Source organism: Pipistrellus hanaki (assembly GCF_964339955.1).
Source record: "Pipistrellus hanaki genome assembly, chromosome: 15".
Lineage (NCBI taxonomy): Eukaryota > Metazoa > Chordata > Mammalia > Chiroptera > Vespertilionidae > Pipistrellus > Pipistrellus hanaki.
Genome location: NC_140517.1, coordinates 39044635 through 39062051, shown reverse-complemented (window position 1 = coordinate 39062051; position 17417 = coordinate 39044635). Strand labels below are relative to the sequence as shown.

The following is a 17417-nucleotide window of genomic DNA, read 5'->3' as shown; positions in this document are numbered from 1 at the left end:
AAGCTGATGGCCATTTTTGCAAGTTATAACTTCCCACTTTGCATGGTTGCATGTTTTTCTATACCAGGTGTGGCCACTATAAATATGTGCCAGTTAGGTCTCCTTAGTGGGGACTTAACTGATGGAAGGTGATGAATGAACCACCTGCTTTGCACAGAAGTCCCACAGGCTCCTAGCAGGGATCTGAAATAAGCCTAATGCTGTGAGCAATGGTTTTCACCTTGAGGGTAACTTTAGCTCAAGGACTCCCCATCAGCCTTGCAGATACTCTCTTAGAAGGCACTGTAACCCTGGCAGGTGTTGCTCAGTGGCTGGAGCATCGTTTCCTGCACCAAAAGGTCACTGGTTTGATTCCCAGTCAGGGCACATTCCAGTGTTCCTGATTGGATCCCATTGGGGGTGTGCAAGGGGCAGCTGATCTTTAATTCTCTCTCTCTCCTTCTCCCATCCTCTCTCTAAAATTAAACACACACACACACACACACACACACACACACACACACACACCACTACCACCACCACCACCACCAATAACCACTACCACAACATTAAAAAAAGATGGTAAGAATAGCTGTAGCAATCCTAAAAAAGAAGAACATAGTAGGTTGGATCTCATTACCAGATATCAAGTGTATTACAAAGCTACTTTCCCAAAACGTCCTGATACTGGCACAAGAACAGACTTATAAGTCAATGGAATGGAATTGGGAACCCAGAAATTGACCCAAACTACTATGCTCAATTGATATTTGACAAAGGTGTTAAGACAGTCTCTTCAATAAATGGTGTTGGGAAAATTGGATAGATTCATGCATAAATAAAAAATGAAACTAGATCACCAACTTACACCATACACAAAAATAAACTCAAAATGAATAAAGGACTTAAATGTAAGATGGGAAACCATAAAAATCTTAGAGGAATCCACAGGCAGCAAAAATTCAAATACATTAAAAGCAATATCTTTACTGATATTGCTCCATGGCAATAGAAACTAAAGAGAAAATAAAGAAATGGAAATACATCAAAATCAAAAGCTTCTGCACAGCAAAATAAACCATCAACAAAAAAACAAGAAAGCTCACTGCATGGGAGAACATATTTAACAATGTTATTTTCAATAAGGGTTTAATCTCCAACATTTACAGGGAACTCATACAACTTAACAAAAGGAAGATAAGCAACCCAATCAAGAAATGAACCTAAATAGGAACTTTTCGAAAGAGGACATAGGTAGGCCAAGAGCCATATGAAAACATGCTCAGAGTCACTAATCATCTGAGAGATGCAAAACAAAATGACAATGAGGTACCATCTCACACCTGTTAGAATGGCTATCATCAATAAATCAACAAACGGCAAGTGCTGGCAAGTATTAGGAGAAAAAGGAAGCCTTGTGCACTGCTGGTGGGAATGCAGACTGGTGCAGACACTGTGGAAAACAGTATTCTTCAAAAAACTAAAAATGGAACTTTCATTTGACTCAGTGATCCCACTTCTAAGAATATATCCCAAGAAACTAGAAACACCAATCAGAAAGGATATACCACTCCTGTGCACCCCTATGTTCATAGCAGCACAATTTACAATAGCTAGGATTTGGAAACAGCCTAAGTGCCCATCAGCAGATGAGTGGATTAAAAAACTGTGGTACATCTACACAATGGAATACTACACTGCTGTTAAAAGGAAGGAATTCCTATCATTTGCAACAGCATGGATGGTCCGCAGGTGCATTATTCTAAGTGAAATAAGTCAGTCAGAGAAAGATGACTATCACAGTCCTTATATTCACTCATTTGTAGAATATAAGGCACAACATAAACTAATGAACAAAAACAAATACAGGCACAGAGAAGCATCAATCAGATGCTGAAACCTTAGAGGGAAGGTAAGAGAGGGTGTGGGTAAATGGGAGAGATCAACCAAATGACTTCTCTACATTCATATAAGCCTAAGCAATGGACCAAGGGGATGAGGGCATGAGCGGGAGAGGGGAGAGTGGGAGGGATAAGAACTCATATGTAATACCTTCATCAATAAAGAAAGAAAAAAGATGGCTCTGGAGGTGTTTCCAACATGCTTCAAAATGAGAGCTGCAGGGGAACTAAAGGTATTGTCCACCCTTCTTCCCTTCACTACTTCTAGGGTTGAATTAAAAGAAATTTTAAAATAGATCTCTTCCTGAGGCTTAACTCCCCAAATAAACCTAAAGCTGTCTTGTTCAAGACAATTTTTTCCTGTTCAGGATAGAGCAAAAAGTTCTGCCAGCTCCTATACCACGAAAAAAGAGTTTCCATTTAAGGAGGACAGTGCAGAAGGCGCACTGACATAGGTTGTGGAAATGTTGCTGTTCAGGCAGTCTGTGAGCCCCCAGCTCCCTTTTCTAACCTGAAACAGGCATGTGCTCTCCAACCAACCCGAGAGGGGCACGTGTAATTCCTTCAGAAGTAGATGATTCCATCCCAAATAGTCACCACTAGCACCTTTGTTTTGTCCACAGCATTCCCTCCTGGAAATGGGGATGCCCGAGGGGACCTAGCAGAGAGATGGTGCATTGGGAAGTGATAGGTTGTCATCTCATAGGTCTAGGGCTCATGGAGAAAGATCACATTTTAGGAAAGCGATTGGAGCTTCCAAAATCCCAGGTGGCAGAGTTAAAGGGCAGCCTCCTACTTTCCTCTTGTGAAAGTAATGGGTTGGTCATTACAGATATTCATCCTTGATGATCTTTATGGGCAATTGGAGGGCTCTTTAGGTTAGAGGGGTCTTTACTTCCATCATCACTGAATCTGAAGAGTTTGTGTTCCTTTGACTTTTGCATGAGATCCACAGATATTCTAGGAAAACAAACTTACTATCCTAGGCCTATTTTTGTCTACAGATGTTGTGTAGAGTTATTTGAGACCTTTAAAACAGTATGTTGAAATGTTTTTCAAAGACTATCTACTACAAAATTCTTTGGGATGTTTTCTAAAATGCAAACTTCTCGTTCCCATTCCAGACATTCTGAGTCAGATTTTTTATGAGCAGAGCCTAGGAACCTGAAACTTTAACAAGCACCCTAAGGATTTCTTGTGCAAACTAAAGCTTGAAAATAATTGTCTGAAAGGAGCAGAATGTCAGGAGTTTTCTGCTTCAGTTTTCTAAGTGAATCCTAAACAGTAATGTTCTATCCTTTAAATGTTCTCTAAGTATTCTTATCTAGTAATCTTTCATAGTTTCAAAACTTCCCATTCAGATGGTTTGTTGTCTTCCATGGTTAATTCACAAAGATGGAAAAAAAAAAAAAAAAAAAAAAAAAAAAGATGGCACCAAACCTAAATCTTTCTTTTCTTTCTCCTACACAATAACCTGATCTGCCTTCTTGCCAGAGGAATCTTCCAGGCTCCTCCCACTTTCATTTCTTCACAGAGAAAAAAAAAAGATTTTTTCACAAGGATTTTTTTTTTCAAATAAATATTTGTATGTGTAATCCCACCGCTGCTGCCTCTCAGGGGACAAAAACTAACAAACCAGGCTTGAGACTTTGCACTCAACTCCTCTTTTCTTTTCCTATATGTCCCAATGATTTTTTTGTGTGTAATGCCTTCCTAATCCCAAATTTAAACCACTTTGCATCTGTGTCCTTTTTTTCATTTCTGTTGCCCTCACTAGTGAACTCAAGATTAAGGATTAATATTAAAATTATCTGCTGTTATGGGATATTTACTATGTGCCAAGCTCTGTGCTAAATAATCTCATCTAATTTAACCAGCAGCTGCTAGGGACCCTACCCTTACATAAAATTTTGTCCACTAGGCCTCTAGTAAATAGATAAATTGGACTTTATCAAAATTTTAAAAATTGTATTTATGAAAGGACAGTGTTAACAAAGAAAAAAGACAACACAGAGAATGGATGAAAATATTTGAAAATCATATATCTGATAAGTGATTAATATCCAGTATGTATAAGTAACTATTACTCAGCAACAACAAAACAATCGCATTAAAAAATAGCCAGAGGAACTGAATAGAAATTTCTTCCAAGAAGGTATAGAAATGGCCAGTAAGTACATGAAAAGATGCTCAGCATCACTAATCATTAGAGAAATGCAAATCAAAATCACCACGAGATACCACCTCACACCCATAGAGATGGCTATTAACAAAAAAAAAAACAAAAAATCACTCAGAAAACAATGTGTTGGCAAGGATGGGGAAAAACTGGAATTCTGTGCATTGCCAACAGGAATATGTAATGGTGCAGCCACTATGAAAAATGACATGGTAGTTCCTCAAGAAATTGAACAAAAATTACTATTTGATTCAGTAATTCTACTTCTGGGTAAATACTGAAAAGAATAGAAAGCAGGGATTTGAACAGATATTTGTACACCCTTGTTCATAGCAGCATTATTCACAACAGACAATAGATAGAAACAACCCAGAATTCATGGACAGATGAATGATAATTTAAATGTGATGGATACATGCCATAAGATATCATTCGGCCATAAAAAGGAAAAGAGTTATGATATATGCTACAACATGGATGAAATGAAGACATTATGCTATGTGAAAAAAGCCAGACACAAAGGGGCATATATCACATGATTCCACTTATATGAAGAACCTAGAGTACTCATCCTATCTAACAAAAGAGTAATATGCAAACTAATTATCACTCTACTACACCCACAAGCCATGCCCGCCAGCCAATCAGGAGTGAGTATGCAAATTAACCCAACCAATATGGCTGTGGCCACAAAGTAAGCAGGAAGCTTGGCTCCGCTCAAGGCTACAAAGTTTCAATTATAGAAAATAAATAAATCCCAGATATCAGGGCCTCTACTTGGGTCACCAGGGGCTGTCACCAGCTTGCAAACCACCACAGGCCCCTTCTTGCCCCAAGCCCCAAGGGAACCCTCACCCTGATCTAGGACACCCTACAGAGCAAACCAGCTGGCCCCACCCGTGCACCAGGCTTCTATCCTATCTAATAAAACAGTAATATGCAGATTGACCATCACTCCAACACACAAGATGGCTGCCCCTATGTGGTCAAAGATGCCTGCCCCCATGTGGACACAAGATGGCCACCACAAGATGGCCAGCAGTGGAGGGCAGTTGGGAGGGACCAGGCCTGCATGGGAGGGCATTTGGGGGCGATCAAGCCCTCAGGGGAGGGCAGTTAGAGATGACCAGGCCAGCAGAGGAGGGAAGTTGGGGGCAACCGGGCCTGTAGGGAAGGGCATTTAGGGGTGACCAGGAATGCAGGGGAGGGCAGTTAGGGACAAATAGGCTGGCAGAGGAGCAGTTGGGCATAAACAGGCCTCCAGAATTCATAGAAACAGAAATAGAATGGTGGTTTCCAGGGGTTAGGGTTGGAGGTTAAGGAGCTACTGTTTAATGGGTTTTAGTGTGGTAAGACGAAAAAGTTCCCAATGGATAAGTGGTAACGATTGCACTACAATGTGAATGCACTTAATGTCACTGAGGTGTACTCTTAAAAGCTAAAATTGTAAATTTTATGTATAAGTTTTCACATGAAAAAATGAGCACACAAAAAACAACAACCTTGTGCAAGGTCACAGTGAATGCCAGACCCAGGGTTGGAAATTGAACTCTTATCTACTTTGCCATTCGGTTTACTGTAATGTCTCCTGATTGACATTCTGCCTCCTGTGTCTTCTATCCGTTTGCCACACCATTGGTAGAGCAATCCTCCCAGGGAGATGTAGGATGGGGCAAGAGGTCACTTACATAGTACGTCCAGCCTGAAGGGGTCACTTTTGCCGGAACTGACGGGGTTGAAGACCTCACACTGATAACCCCCAGCGTCCTCCGTCCTGACGGGGTCGATGGTGAGGGTGCTGTTGCCCTGGGACAGCTTCATCCTGTCCTTGTGAGGTAGAATCTGGTTCTTGAAGAGCCACCGGATGGTGATCCCAATGTCATTTGTGAGGCAGGTCAGGACCACGGTGTCCTTATGCTCTGTGACTGTGGCATTGCTGGCTCGGAGGGCGGGCTTCCTCACTGACTCTGTGGAGAACAGAGGAGGTGAGTGATTCCTTCCTCAGAGATGTCAGCCACTCACAGGCCACAGTGATCTCTGTAAAGTGATCTCTGTAAAGGTTACCAGTGGAGGACTCTGACCTTTGCAGGGTGAGAACCTTTGTCCAGGTGACAGTCTGTAAGGAGAGGGTTATGCCTCCTCTCTTCCCTCCAGATCACCTCAGGATGGCCCCTGGCATGTCTCCCTGAACATCTATAGTATCAGCACCAGGAGCCTCTTCTCAGACCGTGTGTCCAGTATCCTCATCATCAAGTGGAATTTTCCACCCATTGACTTTAAAATATATATAAATATATATATATTTAATTGATTTCAGAGGGCAAGGGATTGGGAAAGAAAGAGGTTGAAACATCAATGATGAGAGAGAATCATTGATTAGCCTCCTCCCTCACATCATCTACTCAGAATCAAGCTCCAGAATGTGTCCTGACCTGGAATCAAACCATGACATCCTGGTTCACAGGTCAATGGTCGGAGCTCAGCCCCTCAACTACATTGGCTGGGCTCCACCCATTAACTTTTGTGTGACTGTTTCCCAGACGTTTCTATGACTTTCTAAATACTCACATCCCCTCTCTGGTATGGTGGCTACCCACAGAGAGGGAAAGGCATTTCCTTTTTGTTAAATAGTTTATTAGAGAATGAGAATGGCCCAACCATGACCTTAAAACCTGGAGAAGTTTCAATATAAAAGATTTCTCAGTCTGAATAGGACGTTCACTTCCTGGCCTGTGGATGGAATATCACAGAAAAGGAAATCCCTAGAGAGTAGTCACAGTTTGAACAAAAGGCTGATATTCTTAGCTTCCTCAGTAAACTACAAACTGTGGCACTGCTCCTTCTGTCCCATTTTGTGGATGAATCTACCTATTTATTAAGCATGCACCACTGCTCACTGCTCTCCTCAGCAATGTCACATGCACTTGCGTCACAGAGTGTTGTATAGCTGGTGACTTCAGAGCCAGGACACAGCTCAGAGGAGGCTCCCCTGTGGCTCACTCTCTCCCCATTTACATGCAGATTATCTGAGGGAGGCCATGGTGTTGCTGAGTGACTCAAAATTGCCAGATTGAAGACAGACCACCCATGCACAGAGGGCACAGAGTAGCCAATCACCAGGTGAGCCTGGAGCAGTGCAGGGAATAGGGGTCTGTCCTGCTCACCTCTCCTTAAAGGTGGTTTCCTCCTTTAGTTTGGAGAAAAGAAGTGAGCTTGTTCAAAGCCTTGTATGTTCCTTGTAGCACACGGAGCAGGTAACAGACAAGAGGTGACAGAAGGAAAGTGTTAGTGACAGATGAAGCAAGTTGACCTTGAGGACCTTTGTTCTCCCCTCTGGTAAGCCCCCTCCTTTTACCACTTTATTTTTTCTGAGGCTGAGAGCCCCCTCCTCACTTTCCAAGAATGAACCTCTTGAGAGATCAGAAGAGTAGGGAGGAGAGTCTACAGATATGTAGTGGGCAGGCTCAGGGGAAGACTGTGATTTGCTTGTATCCATGGCCATAGGATGGGAGACAGCACTCTCTATGCTCTGTTCTAAAAACCAGACAGCGCTGCACCCCACAGCCTGGTGCTAATGATCCAAGAGGCACTTACCACAGACTCTGAGAGTCTTGACTTTGGTCATATAGGGATGAGTGACAGAGCTATGGGTGAGGCAGGTGTGGGATTCACTATCACCTGCAGTGAAGTTGAGGATAAAGTGCTCCTGTGTGGGTTGCTGGGGTCTCCCATTGATAAACTAAGAATACTGTTTATGTGGATAAGAGACTGAGTGGCAGGAGAGGCTGAAGTTTGTTCATGGAAGGGAAGGGTCCTCTGAGGAGGAAGTAAGGTAGGGGAATCAGGGACATCTGGTGTAAAGAGAACAAAGCCACACATGATGTAATCAGAGGGAAAAGGAAGCTTCTGGTCTCTGTAAGTGCCACACTCTCCATCTGAGCTGGTTTTTAGCCCATTTTGTTGTTGTTTGTTTGTTTGTTTTTTGTTTTTAGATCCAATCCTAATCACACTAACAATCAATTTGAATTACATAAATGTTATGCAGAATGCTTGCCCAAATTATTTTTCTGGGGTCTAAAGGAGACTTTCTAACTCTAGTGTGAATGTGAAATTAAATGATTTTTCCTTATGGTGGAAAATGTGAAATTTTTTTCATTAATATGCAGCTTTTTGATAGATGCATTTCACAACTTGTAATAAATGAAACAGCTATTGGGATGCATGAAACATAAGAAATCTCTACCCAAATGCATGTCTCTGCACCTTGATTTTGCTACCGAAATACAGAGAATGACCTGCCTGTTGACACTTCCTCAGAGATATTGCCTTCTAAGTAGATACTATCACTGCCAAGTATTTCTGTTCCAAGAGCAGTTATTAAACAAGTTAGAACAACTTCCCTCCTCTGAAGCAATGGCTGTTTATGTGCAAAACCCTCTTGTCCCACACAAGCCTCTCCCTACCCCTCCAAACAAAAAGATGAAGGTGCTGGTGGTCAACTTTAGCTATCCTGAAACTTCCATCTCCCATTATATTTATACAAATTTATCTTTACTATTGAAAATACTATAGTGTCCCCTTAGTTCTCCACTGACCCCCTACATACCAAACCCAACCCCAGCCTGGTTTTAAAAAGTCCGGCCCAGCCTACCTGGCATGGATCAGTGGTTGAGTGTTGACTTATGAACCAGGAGGCCATGGTTCAATTCCCAGTCAGGGCACATGCCTGGGCTGGGGGCTCTCTCCCCAGTGTGGGATGTGTAGAAGGTAGCTGATCAATGATTCTATTTCATCATTGATGTTTCTATCTCTCTCCCTCTCCCTTCTTCTCTGAAATCAATAAACATAAATATATATTTAAAAAGCCACATCCATAACCTCCTGTTTACTAAACCTGAGCCTGAAACATCAACTTGTTTGTCCCAGTCCAAAGAGCTGCCCAGATGTGCCTGGTATAAAAACTCCTGGCCACCCAGAGAGTTTGGAGTTCATGTCTGTGTATGTGGACCTGACAGGGACAGATGTGGCCTGGCCTCTGGCAGTGTGGATTTGGGTGGGCAGCCTGGCCCAGGCAGGGACAGAGGTTACTCACAGAGAACATTCAGGGTGAATGGGTTAATGCAGGCAGCACTCATGGGATTCTGGGTTTCACATTCATAGGGTCCTATGTCATTCCTTATAAGGGGGTAAAGAGAGAGTCCTCTTGTCCTTGGACAGCTACAGCCTGGCACTGATCAGGAGACTTTAATTTTTTTTTTATCAACTACAGGTAGGTGGTGTCCTGAGCCTAAGGATCACATATTAACACTACAGGGTCCTATCTTAACAGTTGAAGTTGTTGCTTGTGATGCTGGGTTTGGGGAAATCCTCTGTCCATGTAACAGAGAGAGCACTGCCCTGTGTTTTACCTTATATTCCTCCAAAGGCTTCTTTCATCGGAGTTGACATCTCTTATCTCTTAGCCAACCCAACTTTTTAAAAGAATAAGGCCGGTCTGTGCATCACAAGACAAACAAATGCATGAGGATCTGAGTGCTCAGAGAATGTAAGGCTCTATGTCTGGGAGAAAAAGTAAAGGCTTTCTCAGTTGTCAGACAAATATCAGGGTTTGATCACAGAGAAACACAAGACTGGAAGTCAGAGACCACCCAGCACCTGTCCTGGTTCCTCACTGACCAGCTGACTGCCTGGCTGATTTAGGGTCTCCCCTGGAATGTGCAGGTGCTGAGTCCCTTCTAGTTCCTTCATTGCCAGGTCGACATGTGTTTCCACTGAAGCCTCCCATTTCAGGACTACCCTAGAGATGAGTAATGATGGGCCACCCCATAGTCCTTAAACCCCTAGAGGACTGTGCAGTGTGGCCCTGAACTTGGTGTCTGAGCAGAAACAATACACGGGAGACCAGAAGCAAGTCTGGTGGTCAGTTCAGTACTCAGGTTGCTGGGCCACGAGATGTGGCTGTCTGCCCAGTTCACTGATGACTGACATGAGACAGTGACCCCAGAAAGGGCAGAGCAGGGTCCAGGAGTGATTTAGAAAAGGGTGAGGGACGGCTGGAACTGCCTGGTGGTGGCAGCAGAGCCAGGCTCTCTGCCCTTGGTTTGTAATGTTCTTTCTGCCACTGCAGAGGGAAGGGATCCTTCCTCAACGCTCAGACTATAGCATGTACAGAAAGAGGGGGGACCATGAACTTGCTGGAAATATTGCAGCTAAGAGAGAAATTTTGAGTTAAACTGTGAAAGAATATGAGAAGTCATTTTTCATGCCCCAAAGGTCTAAGGCCAGATTTTGGAGGATTCTCTGTCTAGAGAGAACAAAGGTCATAGACCAAGTTCTGCTGTGCAACCAGATCACAGTGTTACCAAATGGAGATGCCACAGTGGGTTTAACATCAGGGACACCTTGCAATGGAGAGAAAGTGAGTCATGGGAAGAGAACAAAGTGACCAGAGGGGCAAGTCCAGGTGTCTCTGCTGTGTAAAGGGAAGGATGACTCCACATTGGTAGAAAGAACATGTGCCATGTTAGTAAGGTTAGGATGAAGGTCCCTCCCTGTTTCTATGGACAGTCAGGCATATGGGGAGGAGCCCCAACATGGGCATGTGGCATGTGCTCTTCCTTTTCCTTCTCACCCAGGAAACAACTGGATTTAGTCAAATTCATTCAAATGGGCAACATCTAAGAGAAAGTAGAGTGGCTGGTGGATCTCACCATCTGAGTGTATTCCACGTATTTTACGTATTCTAGGTGTTGTCAAGAGGATACATGTGTGTGAAACAGGCAGTGAAGCAGTCATATTGTCCAGGGTGAAGAGCATAAGGCCCTTGGAGTGGAGGAGAGGCCTTGGCATGACTCACATTGGTCAGCCATCTGTGTGATTCTGATTGAGTGACTGTATCTTCCTGCAACTCAGTTTTCCCTGAATGAAAAAGGATAAATGGTAAATGGTCCTAGGTTTGCCATGCTGCCTGTGAATGAACCTTGAATCTTTCACAATTTCCTAACCTAAAGCTTAGAATAAAGGAGCTTCCCAAGTTAACAGCCTCTGTTATTATTTGTGTCCGTGAGAGAGGATGTCTTGGGCTGGTCCCTGGTCAACTAGGAGCTTCGAGGAACAGTTTCTCTTTTCCTCCCTGGGGAAACCATGTTCCTCTTACTTCCTATGTCCCCTAGACAGTTGGCTAATGGCCTGTGACCTGTCCATGTACTCCCCACACATGATCTCAGGTGAAGGAGCAGGCTCAATCCCTTCTCAGATGTGGCTCCTGAGGCTGAGCCCTGGCTGGTGACCACCTCAGGAGCCTTGTGACTTGGGTACCTAGGAAATTGCTGCTGCCCACAGATCAAACCCAACTGTTCAGAAGCTCCTAGGGTTTCCTAGAGTCAGGAGCCTTGGGACAGAGGTCTGGGGATGGGAGAGGGAGGGGGAGGGGAGCCTGCCTAAATTGAACTTCTGTATAAGGATCCCAGGGGTTCCCCAGGCCAGGCCCTGCATGAGCCCTGCAGGGTAGTTCTCTGTGTCATGGTTGGGAGGGGCCCAGGGGCCTGCATAAGACTGATCTCCCTCTGCTGAGTCACTCCCCTCAGACAGGACCTTGTCTCTGTGGAGAATGTCTGTAGGGCTGGAATCTGGAAAGGAAACTCTGACCTTAGGAAACTTGTCTCCACTGTGAGTCCTGAACTAAATGCCTCACCTGGAATGTGAGGCAGAGGGGGATGGAGGCAGAGTGAGTCCAGGGCTGTCAGTCCTGTGTGTGAAGTAGAATATGCCCCACCAACACCCAGAGGACAGAGAACAACCACTCACGGTATACACGGAGCTGTCCAGTTACTTTTATGCTCTCAGTATCTTTGTTTATGGCTTCTAGGGTGTAGAATCCTGTGTCCTGCAGGGTGACTTTCTGGAACTGCAGGGATCCATTGGGGCATATTGCCTCTCGATTGTTGCTTGCAGGCCCAAGGGTAATTATTCTAGTGTCTGTAGCATATGATACAATTCGAAGGTCGCTGTCCACCATTTCCCCTTTATACCAGTTATAGGTTAATAGATTCGCAGGCAGATTGTGGACACGGAGAAGCACGTTCTTCCCTTCGGCAGCATTGGGCGGCACTGATTCAATAGTGAGCTGGGCAGTGGTGGGCAGGCTCCATAAGGTTAGGAGTGAGGCTAGGAGGAAGGAGAGAAATTAATCAAGATTTGGAGCTCTGTATTGGGATGGAGGCTTTGGCTCCTGAACATCTCTCAGCCTTGGTTTGTGTGTGTGTGTGTGTGTGTGTGTGTGTGTGTGTGTGTGTATTTCCTGTGGTCAAATGCAACAGCATGGCCACCAGTACTTTAGCACCTCTGACCTTATTTACTGTTTGAAAACTCCCAGGTGCTTGTCTGGCTCCTAAAGTCCAGAAATGCTAATAGACACTGCTCAGACCCCTGTTAACACTAAAGACATGTGTCTCCACTTTCTGACCTGTCCCTGTTCTCTTTTCCTCATGGCACTTGTGGGTTCCTGACATCACATCTAGATCTTTCCTTGTCTGTCTCCTCTCCATTGAAGGTGAGTTCTATGGGGGAAGGGGTTTCTCTGAGCTGTTGTACCACCAGCACCTGTGAGTGATAGAATGAGTCTCTGGGTACTGTAACCCCTGGGGTGCATGTGCCCATTTCTGAGGTTGGAGATAAAAACAATGCTTAGTGCCCCTGGCTTAAGTTTTTCTTGTGTCACCTGGACACAAATTGTTATTATTATAACAAGTTTTCAGAAAGAATTTCAGTGATAAATAACTTGTAAAACTTACCATAATCTAGGTGCTTGGGATTGACCTGCTGCTATGTCCCTCTCCCCAACATACTCTGTTCTCCTGTCCTCTCAGAAGCCCTCTGTCCCCTCTCAGAGTGCTGTGCTCCCCAGGAGAACACAGCCAGTCTCTGACTCCCCTTTTCCTGTCCACTCCCAGAAATTGTCTTCTCCTTACCAGTCAGTAGAAGCCCCTGTGGAGGAATGCACCCTCTGGATGCAGGAGCTGACGGGGACTCCATGGTGTCTGCTGTCTGTTGTGTCCCTCCCTCAGTGGGAAGAGCTTGAGGTTCAGAAACACTCACTCACAGGCCCTGCTCTCCCTACTAGTGGGACCTGCTGAGCCGTCTCCAGGGACAAGATCACTTCCCTGGTCACATGAGCAGGGGGCGGGAACTGTGCCCATGACCCTCCCTCATCCTCCTCTCCTTTCTGCCTCTCTGCTCCCACCTTCCTGGTTACTTTACATCTAAATGTCAGATCCTGGAATTGCTGAGGTCTTTTTATCCTCAGTGATTCTTCACCCCACCCCCATCCCCATAGGCACATTACCTTTTTAGATAAGCTTGAGTCTTGGACTTGGAGGTGGGGGCTGGGGTAATTCCCTTTGGCCAGCAGCGCCCCCTTTGGCCTCTCTTATGGCCTGGGGTGACATGGAGAACTCTTGTCCCAGGATGTCACCCCACTGTGCATGGGTTCACCTGTGGAAGGTGGTAAAGACTGCAATACCTACAGAACACTGTAGAAATGCTGCTTATCAGCTTCCCAGCTAATGTGGATGCTCACTAGGCTCACACCGTGAACTGGGAGTAGGGCAGCTCCACCCCTGTGCACAGGAGTATCTGCAGATCCTGTTCAAAAGCAGATTCAGAGAGCCCTGGATGGCAAGCTCAGTTAGTTAGAGCTTCCTCCTGATATGCCAAGATTGCCAATTTGATCCCAGATCAGGGCACTTGCAAGGATCAACCAATAAATGCATCAACAAGTGGAACAACAATTGATGTTTCTCTCACCCTTCCTTCCTCTCTCTCTAAAATCAATCACTTAAATAAAAAAAAAAAACAAAAAAAAAACAAAAACATAAAATTAAAAAGCCAAAGACAAATGCAGATTCTGACTCAGGAGGTGCCCTCAGGGGTGGTGGATGTTACTGGCCTGTGGAGCCCATTGTCTTTCCTCTTTTTTCTGTGTGTCATTTATCACACATTTATTCAGCTTATGCTGCTCTCTCAAGCACTATAGCTGGACATACAGCAGTCCACAAAACACAGAAGTGAAAATCTAATGCTTATTAATAAACTCATGCTAGTGTTCCACTTGACATTTTTTCTAAACATCTAAATTTGTTTGTTTAAAAATTATGAGAGAATTAGAGCACAAATGCAGTAGTGTCGGAAGCTGCCCATTGTTGTCACTAGCAGAGAGCTGTGGACAAGGAACCTGGAAGGCTGGTTGACCTTAGAAGCGCTGAAAGGTCAGAGCCAACCACTCACTGTTTAGGAGAGACAATGGTAGCTAAAGCAACTCCCACATTCAGTCTTATGTAAATCCTTGCTGATTGGCTATTACTGGCTATGGGTGGATCCCAAATCTTAATAAAAGGGATTGCAAGGCCAGAGCATGGTGGAGACCTCCCCTTTGAGTTGGACTTCTGCCTGGCCCCCAATATCACCAAATTAATATTTTCTAATCTCTTTTATTTGTGTGTGGCCTCCTCCAGAACCCAAACCCTGAACCACGTGGTAATGGGGGGAGCACTTGCAACTGGAGCCTACATGTGGGACACTTGCACAGTAGCAAGGCTGATGGAGACTTCTTCACCCGAGAGGATGCTCTTCTCACCCCAGAACTGGCCTCTGCTATGTCCTGGCCTTGGGTGTGTCAGCATCGCTCAGATTGAAGCATCCATCTTATATAAAAACTGCTGTTTGAAATTTTAACCCTGCTATTTGGCTTCTGAAAATGCTTGCTTGCTTAAATAATAAGGAAAATAAGACTACTCCCACTTCAGAGAAGCCATTTAACCTTCCCCAGATGAAATTATCAGTGCTGGCATCAGGCCAAGCCTTTGGTTGAGGTCTCAACTTTCAGTCAGTATTCTTACTACTACTATTTTACCTTTTGTTAAAAAGTGTCATTTTATTTTCTCTTTATTTTAATTTGGAATCAGTGTTCTATATTCTATTTTCATCTTTCCTCTAGCATCATTTTACTCTATCTCAACTTTACCTTTATGACAACACTCTCTTCCTCACTTTTCCCCTTTTATTGTCCTGTTTCTCTTACCCTATTACTGCTTTAGATTTTCCCTATTCCTTCTTTTTATCCCCTGTTAAAATGTCACCCTGCTTATATATCTAATTCCCAATCCCCTGCTCAAAGTCCATATACACCTCTCTCTTCTCTTTCATCACCATCCAAAAAATTTTTCCCTCTGTCCTTTTGTTTGTTGTTGTTTGCTTGATTGTTGATTATATCAGTTTTTTTATGCTTGTTTGTGAGATTGTTTCACTTTTTTTGTTGTTTTTGTTTCGTTTTGTTTTCTGTTTGTTTGTTTTTGCTTCTGTTTTCCCTCACATTGATGTTATTTGTTGTTTGTAGTTTGCATTCATCTGTAGGTATTTGTTACTGGCATTTGATGGGATTAGTGACTGTTCTGTTGGAGTTTTCTTCATATATATATAGTTTTTCCCTTCTTTCTTATTCTCTTTCTTTTCTCTCCTACTTTTTTTTCCTTTTCCTGATTTCAATTTTGCACTCCTCTTTTTTTTCTCTTCTTCTTTCTTTTTTATCCTCTAATTTATCTTTCTCTGGTATTCACCTTTGTTTGGGGTTATTAATATCGTGAATGCATTTGTGTTCAGTGCCTTCTGTGTTGTTCCTTATTGTGTTGTATTTGTGCCTTTCAATTAACACAGGAGAGAGAGAACTATATAACAAGACAACTGGAGAAGAGAAATCATGGGAAGACAAAGAAATAGCCCACATATGAAAGAAAAGCAGGCATCACCAGAAAAGGAAGTAAATAAAATGGAGGTAAGCAACCTGTCATAGAAAGAATACAGAGAAATGGTCATAAGAGGAATGAAAAGAATGGAAGAGAAATGCAACAATAGTGTAAGAACCAAGAGGAAATGAAGAAGAACCAAGAAGAAATTAAAAATGACATCGCTGCTATAAAGAACTCAATAGAAAGCATAAACAGACTAGAAAAAGCAGAGGATTGCATCAGTGAGCTAGAAGACAAGATAAGAAAAAATACCCAAGTACAACAGCTTCTAGAAAAAAAAAATTAAAAAACAGGAAGAGAGCCTAAGGGCATTTTGGGACAACATAAAACAAAACAATATCTGCATAATAGGAGTGTCAGAAGGAGAGGAAACTGAGCAAGGAATAGAAAACCTATTTGAAGAAATAATGACAGAAAAATCCCTGATATAGGGAAGAAAAAACCTACACAAATCCAAGAAGCTCACAGAGTCCCAAGCAAAATAAACCCCAAAAGACAGACACCAAGGCACATTATAATTAAATTGGCAAACACCACAGAGAGCATGAGGGAGGCTTGGGTTTCCTGGGCAATTGAGGAAGCCAAGCTTTCTGCCTGCCCTTGCCAGCCTAGGCCTCCACTCGATAATATAGTTTCAATTATAGAAGGTAAATAAATGCCAACAGATATGGCAGCAGCCATAGAGCTGGAAGAGCAAGAGCCTAGGGTTACCCAGGGTGATGAAGGAAGCCAAGATTCTATAACCCTGGCTGGCCTAGGCCTCCACTCCAGGCTACTAAGTTTCAATTATAGAAGGTAAATAAATCCCAACAGAAATGGGTGCCACAACAAAGCGAACAGAAGGCTTGGCTCCACTCTAGGCTACAAAGATTCAATTGTAGAAGATAAATAAATCCCAGATACTAGGGCTGCCACTTGTGTCCCAGGGGGGCATGGCTGGCCCCTCCTCCAGTCTGCCCCATTTCTGAAGGGTAACCCCACCCTAATCCAAGACACCCTTCAGAGCAAACCAGCTGGCCCCCACCCGTGCACCAGACCTCTATCCTATCTAATAAAACAGTAATATGCAGATTAACCATCACTCCAACACACAAGAAGACTGCCCCCATGTGGTCAAAGATGCCTGCCCCCATGTGTACACAAGATGGCCACCGCAAGGTGGCCAGCAGTGGAGGGCAGTTGGGAGGAACCAGACCTGTAAGGGAGGGCAGTTGGGGGCAATCAAGCCTGCAGCGGAGGGCAATTATGGGTGACCAGGCCTGCAGGGGAGGGCAGTTAGGGGTGACCAGGCCTGAAGGGGAAGGCAAGGGGCAAACAGGCTGGCAGGGGAGTGGTGAGAGGGTGATCAGGCTGGCAGACAGAAGCAGTTAGGGGCAATCAGGAAGGCAGGCAGGCGAGCAGTTGTGAGCCAGCAGTTCTGGATTGTGAAAGGGATATCCGACTGCCCATTTAGGGCAGCCAGACACCCCTTCAAGGGTCCCAAATTGGAGAGGATGTGGGCTGGACTGAGTGACACTCCCCCCTCCATGCATGAATTTTGTGAACTGGGCCTCTAGT

General features: G+C 44.1%; 1 protein-coding gene and 1 long non-coding RNA gene across 2 annotated transcripts in view; one reads left to right on the top strand and one right to left on the bottom strand.

Annotated features, from left to right (window-relative positions):
- LOC311633075 (cell adhesion molecule CEACAM21-like) overlaps positions 1–13164 on the bottom strand; it is a 64931-nt gene extending 51767 nt beyond the window's left edge. Inside the window, exons 1-3 of the mRNA XM_084905304.1 lie at positions 13029–13164; positions 11866–12225; positions 5748–6026 (exon numbers count right to left, since the gene is read on the bottom strand). Coding sequence (XP_084761430.1) covers positions 5748–6026; positions 11866–12225; positions 13029–13092 — 703 coding nt within the window. The 5' untranslated portion in view covers positions 13093–13164. The remainder of the gene's footprint in view (positions 1–5747; positions 6027–11865; positions 12226–13028) is intronic.
- LOC311633083 overlaps positions 1–16168 on the top strand; it is a 114888-nt gene extending 98720 nt beyond the window's left edge. The window contains exon 2 of the long non-coding RNA XR_014796897.1: positions 15769–16168. This is a non-coding gene — a long non-coding RNA (uncharacterized lncRNA). The remainder of the gene's footprint in view (positions 1–15768) is intronic.
- Positions 16169–17417: the final 1249 nt, after the last annotated feature.